Below are 6,478 nucleotides of genomic sequence, written 5' to 3' on the forward strand. Positions count from 1 at the left end.
AAAACAAATAAGTTTCTTTGTCCAAATGTCAAATCTCATACCTATTTAGACAGAAAAAAAGACAAATCATCCTCGGAGGCATTCAGGTTGCGTCAGTGGTGGCGCTCGCAGAGGTCTCTTCCATGTCTGAGCAGTTCATTATTTCTCAACCTTTGACACTGCTTGTGTATGGGCCGAGAATTAAAAAGGCGTATTCTGAGCACACTGAAAAAGGCAAGCAGAGCACAGTGCGCGCATTGAATATTCAATTAGCGAGGGGCGACTGAGGAAAAGTGAAGCTGCGTGCCAGTCCTTCATCTTACACTGCTGATTAGCTGTTAAACAGATTATATACAGTTGAATGGGTTCAAATGTTGCAGCAGAATGCAGCCGGAGTTCAAGGCAATGACGAGCGGTTTTCTTCCTCGCCACTTCAGCAAGCTCAACACACTTTGTCACCAACAACAGCTCCGTAATGAAACGTGTTGCTTTTGCGGGGTTTTTTTTCTGTCTTTTTTTTTTTTAATAACATTCATTTTATAACACAGCGTGAGCAGCTGAACCCATTTCCAGTCCATCAGTGCAGGTCGAGATGTTAGTTGAAGCTGCAGCGAAATATAAAATGATAACCGTGATAGACTGCAGACTGGGGAGATAATATTTTTCTGCCTTCTAAATGTTAAAGCAAAATTAAACCTTTTTTTTCATTTATAACCACACAAACAAACCCACTATAGTTTTATCAGTAAACGCGTTCCTTAGGCTTACTGACAAAAACTGTTACAAGTCTTTTAAAAACGCCTCACATCCTCAAGTGATGAAATGTTAAGCTAAAAGTGTATTAAAATCACTAAAGTCCTGATTGAAAATTATCTACTGGAAGTCATTTCCCCCCTTCCAGCAGTAAGTCTGGACTCTGCATTTATAAACCAAGTTGGAAGTGTGGAACAGCTTGTATTTGTTTCTTAAGGCGAGAGTAAATAAACACCTTAAAGTGTGTAAAAGTTTACAAATTGTTTTGTAAAACTTTAGTGAGTTAACTTGTTAAGATTTACTACACACTTTTTACTAAGCTGGATAAGTTTAAAGTAGTTGAATGTGCAGTGCCACAGCAAGCCACGCGGGTCCAAAAGAGCTCTCATTGAGAAGCCACGTGTCCGTTTCCAAAGCCTCTCCAACTTAACCACCTCCTTTGTACGACTAACCCACATCGGCAGCGTCCCTCCACATAAAGGGATTTGCAATTTCAAGATATTTCAGCTTAAATGTTTTTGACAGTTCCCTCGCTTTTACCTCGGCTTGGTTATTTTAACTGTGCCAAATGGGTCACCTTGGGTTGCTGTCTGCGCGCAAAGGGCTTTTGCGCGCATTCAGTCTGAATTTTTTCCAACTTTCCTTGACGGGGAAACCAGCTGCTGGTCGTGAAAAGACGGCTTATTAATTGTCCTTTGTCATGCAGAATTGCTTGATTTCTAAAGAAACGTACAAAGGCTCTTTTTCAGGATTCAAGTATTTTGTTTCGTGCGTATTTTCAAACCATCGAATCAGCTGCAGCGCCGCGCCGTCTACCAGACTCTCAGGTACTGACTGCCTGCTCCCTTTGTCCCCTTTTAATGCTGTTGTAAATCGTGCAGACTGATTTGTTACAAGCTGTTCTTTTAATCTGATAGATAAGAGACATGTCAAAGAAAAGCCGTAAATAAAAAATTAGCCAGAATAAAGACAAGGGCGAGTCTGCTAGATGGGCGCCTGTTGACTCAAGCGGCTCTCCAGCGTCAGGGGAGCCCTCTCCTCAGCTCCGTCAAGGTTACGTCCACAATTCCCTTTTCTTCTTTTTAAAAAGACACCGTAGTCCTTTTTGCTTCAATGAATTGATCGGCACAAAATTAAGAATAAATAAATTGAGCATTTGAAGCACCGAGCGTATAAGCTCCCCCAGGGCGCATACCCCCGGGCTATTGAATGGATAAAGGGCGCTTTGCAGAGGACGTTGTGAGCAAAATGGAGCTCTATGGTGCAATTAACAAAATGGTCTAATCCCATATCTTAACAAATGCAAATATTAGAGTTTTGTTAAAATGGTTAAGTGAACAATTAAATGAAAGTTTACAAGTGGAACTTCACATCCAAATAAGGCACGCTGATGCAGATAACGTGCTGTACGCAATTTAGGAACAGTTTTTAGTCTCTTTAGAAAACTCTAGCAGTACGTTTATACGGAGTAAATATAATTTAAAGCCTATTCAGCCTAATAAATATGACTTGGGCAGTCAAAGGCTCTAAAGAACAGCCGCTGTTGCGGTGCGTAAAACGGGCAAAGAAATATGGAACTATACACCTAACTCATAGTTTGATTTTTGGGACGTTTTTTATTTATAACATAATATTTATTTTAAACTGAAATAAAAAGAAAATTACACATACACTGATTTTACACTCGTTTTTCACCAGGAGAGCATTTTAGTTTTTTCCTAGAAGACTGGGTTTCTTTTTTTTAAGGGCTGCCGCGTATTATTTGACAAATAATTCATTTGGCTGGTTTAAATCATTAACAATTTTTTAAAAAAATGCTATGCTAATTAATATTTTTTTATGTTATCAAGTTACACGTGTCGAGTTTTAATAGGTTTGTATGGGGCTAAAGCACACAGAGTTTATAAAACCGACAACAATCTTGTGCACAGTGCTCCGTTAACAATTAGAACAATCTGGGTCACGGACACTAAACTGCGTTCTTTTCTCATTTATTTTCATGTTAGATCGATATCTTAAGTTATGCGCATTCCTGATGCACCATTATACACCCACAGTGATTATTTACTCGGTCACACGAGACAGATCGTTTCAGCTGGGATGAAACTTTGGGGGGGAAAAGCTCAGAAGGGCCAGGCAGCTATAGCTGGGTCGAGTGCCCCCCAGGGAAAGCGCGTAAGAGGTGTCCACGATAATGCATTTATCGCTTCTGAGTGATAAAGATTATGAAGTACTTAATTTACTCCTTCTTAGGCACGTAATATCCAACGCGCTTCTTCGATGCACAAGAACATTTTATTTGTGTGTACGACGCAGGGCAGTCTGGGAATCTCACGGGGGGAAATAGTAACACCAAATTTGTTTTGGGTTTCTGTGGGGAGAAAATGAACTCTGTTAAGCACCTTTAAAATCTCCCCAAAGCACCAACACACCCTGCAACCAGCAGCTTTAACGTTTCGTGAGGGAATTTTAAAATATGCGTGTTTAATTTGCACAGAAACAGTCTAAGTTCTGAAAAGCCGAGCAAAGCGAACGTTTTCACGTAAGCGCAGCTATCCAAAGTTTTAATATGTGAAAGTCCCTATATCTTATTTCTTAGTTTAAATAAAGGATACTAGATACAATTTCGAATATTTGTAATTGTACCTTTTTGGCTTTTTCCTTTTAAATTAATACCCAAACTAATATTTTCAGCCGGAAAACAGAATACAGAATGTTTGTCCCCGTGCGCATTCAGTGGTGCGCAAAAAAACATAAAATAATAACCCACAAGACAACGCAATCTACCGCTCAGAAATATTTTATTTAAGTATGAACATTTTTAAATAAATAAATATTTTTTTTTCAATTACACTGAGGATATAATTTCAGAGTGGTGTCGGCGGATTTCTCTCCAGCTTTCCATATTTTAAGTCACAGTTCCATCCACATAGAATGAATCTAATCAGTATTTACCAAGTATAGTACAAAATACTGTCTTCCCCAAAATACTCATTAACAATGTTGCTATTGTTTGTTTGGGTTTTTTTTTTTTTTTTTTTTTTTTGGGGGGGGGGGGGGTATCTTTACAAATATGCCTACCATATTCATCGGATTGGCAACAACAAGTGACTGTTTTCAGAAAAAACTACATACAAAACGTACAACATGTATACAGCTATACAATAATTCAGGGCAGTCCCCTGATTTTAAAATATTCTCTGTCTATGTACAGTCGACTGAACACAAGTGGAACAGTCTGTTTGTTTTTGGCTGTATTCAAAATCATTAGGAGCAAAATCTTTCAGAAAGGGGGGATCAAAGAGGGGGGCGTTCAGGGGGAGACGGACAGGTCCACATCTTCCTTTTCGGACGAGGAAGGAGATATGGGAATGTCATCATCCTCTTCCTCCGAGCATCTAGCGGTTGACAGGGACGAGCATTTGCAGTTATGTGATCCAGTCCTTTGGCCGCTGCTCTTTCCCTCCTTTTTGTGCTTCACTCTGCGGTTCTGGAACCAGATTTTCACCTGCTTCTCGGACAAGTTCAGGTACGTGGCGATCTCAATGCGCCTCAGTCTGGAGAGGTACATGTTGGAAGTGAACTCTCGCTCCAGCTCCAAAAGTTGCGTGCTGGTGAAGGCGGTGCGCATGCGCTTGCTGCTCTGAAGTTTGCCATTACTGTTTTCTGAGAAAACAAATATAAACTGTGAGCCACGGGGGGGAAATTGTGGAAACAAATTTAATAAAGCGTTTTCTGAACTCGATCAGTAGTTAAAACAGCCTCTACTCACCGATGGAGATGCAGTGGAACTGTCGAGGGTCTGGGACCGAGTAGGCAGCCTGGTATATCCCCGGTCCGTGGCTGAGGTTGACGCTGTTGGATGAAGAGTGTTGCCTCGACAGAGCCGAGTGGCAGTACTGTGAGCTGAAGGGAGGAAACGATGCTTTGAGAAGCGGCAGCGTCGGTGGAGATGGATGGAGCTGGGAGGCGGTCATGCACAGCGGGCAGAAGCACAAAAGCCCGGCTTTCCTCGAGTGGCAGGAGCCTGGCAGCCCGTGCGCGTGATGCGGCGAGTGCACAGCGTACGGGAATAAAGGTGGGTTGTTCTCGTTCCCTTTGTCGTTGGCCTCCCTTAAAATCAAGGAATCCACGAGAAAAGATCTCGGCATGTTTGCAAACTTGTTGCTCGGCGTGCTCGAAAGTTGAAGTCGTTCGTGCTCGTTTGGTTGCGTCAGCGTGCTCTCTCCGGGACTGTGGACAGCGAAGTGGTGCTGAAGGCGCACAGCCTCTCCTTAAATAGCTGCCGTGGACTCGGTTCGGCCATGTGACGGTTACGCTGTAAGCGGCCAAGAGCCCTCAATAGGGTTTTGTGCCTTTCTCTCGGCATTCCCACTGCACGCTTCCCCATTATTTCACTTGTTAACTAAATGAACTGCATAATGTAGTCTATTCTTGTCAGCCCCACCCACGCCGCAAGAGGCGGCACAGCCCATTCTCCCTTTTATCATCATTCTCATTTTATCATAGAGACGAGCTTAAATTTGCGAGAGAAAACGTTTCTGTCACATTTGGAGAGCCGGCGTGCATTCAAGTTTTGTCTTAGACATTAACCAGTGTGTCTGAGTTAAAGTCTAAAGTAGGTCTGCGTGTCCCGGGGCGAGAGGTAGAGGTGGAGAGTCGCTGGCACAGATTTACATTTATTCAAATATTTCAATCCAGCAGGTAAATTAGAGAGCGATTTCCCCGCAGTTGCTTTTAAAAATCAAAAGTTAATCGCGTCTATATTTGGTGGAGCTGTCAAGGCAAAGCCGCCAAGTATTGTTAAAGTTTTTCTTTTTTTAAATTAACACCAGAAAACACCCATGATTCCAAAACCTACGTCTTTTATTTCTTTCTTTTTTCCTCATTATTTGCGTCTGCATCCCGGCAGGTCCGTGTGTCTACTTTACTGACAGTGCAGAAAGAAGAAGAAAAAAACATAAACGCAACAGCTGAATGTAAAGTTTATGCATATCCATTTTAGGGTTAATGTGTCATTTCTGGGCACAAAAAAAGGGACAAGTCATTGCCTGAAGCCAGTGCTGTTAAAGAGCAGTGATTAATTCCTTTGCTCGGGCCCCTGCCGAGTCGGGGGAAAGAATATGTAAAAATAACCAGGTTTTCACTCCGCGGCCCTTATTGAATGTCATTGTGGAGGGTTTTCAATGAGAGAGAAAGAGAGTCGAATTAAAGTGTGTGACAGCGGCGGATAGACCCAACAAAGGCGACTCTGTCATAGAGGAGCCCAGTGCGCGGTGCGTGAAGCCCCCGCCTGGCGCTCTGATTGAATTAAGTAATAGGAAAACATTTTCTTTCACTTTAAGGCTTTCTGAACAAGACCTTCAAAGAGACTTGGAGCCGTAATATGTGAGTAAATAGTGGAATGCGATTCTTCTTCTGCAGAGCTGCTTCTTTCCTAAGCACACAACGTTAAAGTACGACTAGACGTGACATAAAAGGCGAAACTCGACGCTTGTTTTCCCCTCTTTTTCTTTCCTTCTGATGTTCCTATACTTGACACGTAGGCCATCTTTTTTTTTAATGTAAGAAAGGCTCCTCGTTGTCGCTTTATTGTTTACGTGTTATGCTTTAAGCATCATTTGCCATAAATTGTCACGTCCAGGGAATTAGTCCTTCAGCTCCACACAACACAGCCACATGACGGTGTGATGCTATCTGTTCTCTCCTCATAAAAGAGGCTTAATGCGCTCAGCTTCACACCGCT

The 6,478-nt window shown here is 42.2% G+C and overlaps 1 protein-coding gene across 1 annotated transcript; it reads right to left on the bottom strand.

Moving 5' to 3' along the window:
* Positions 1–3,501: 3,501 nt before the first annotated feature.
* On the bottom strand, positions 3,502–5,152 carry gsx1 (GS homeobox 1). The gene is made up of 2 exons (XM_005922223.2): positions 4,505–5,152; positions 3,502–4,398 (listed from the first exon to the last, which is right to left on the bottom strand). Exons 1-2 carry the CDS (start codon positions 4,881–4,883, stop codon positions 4,046–4,048), a joined length of 732 nt encoding a protein of 243 aa, XP_005922285.1. The 5' UTR covers positions 4,884–5,152; the 3' UTR covers positions 3,502–4,045.
* Positions 5,153–6,478: the final 1,326 nt, after the last annotated feature.

The sequence above is a fragment of the Haplochromis burtoni genome, unplaced genomic scaffold (assembly GCF_018398535.1).
Source record: "Haplochromis burtoni strain Fernald_Lab_line unplaced genomic scaffold, NCSU_Asbu1 Contig_56, whole genome shotgun sequence".
Taxonomy (NCBI): Eukaryota; Metazoa; Chordata; class Actinopteri; order Cichliformes; family Cichlidae; genus Haplochromis; species Haplochromis burtoni.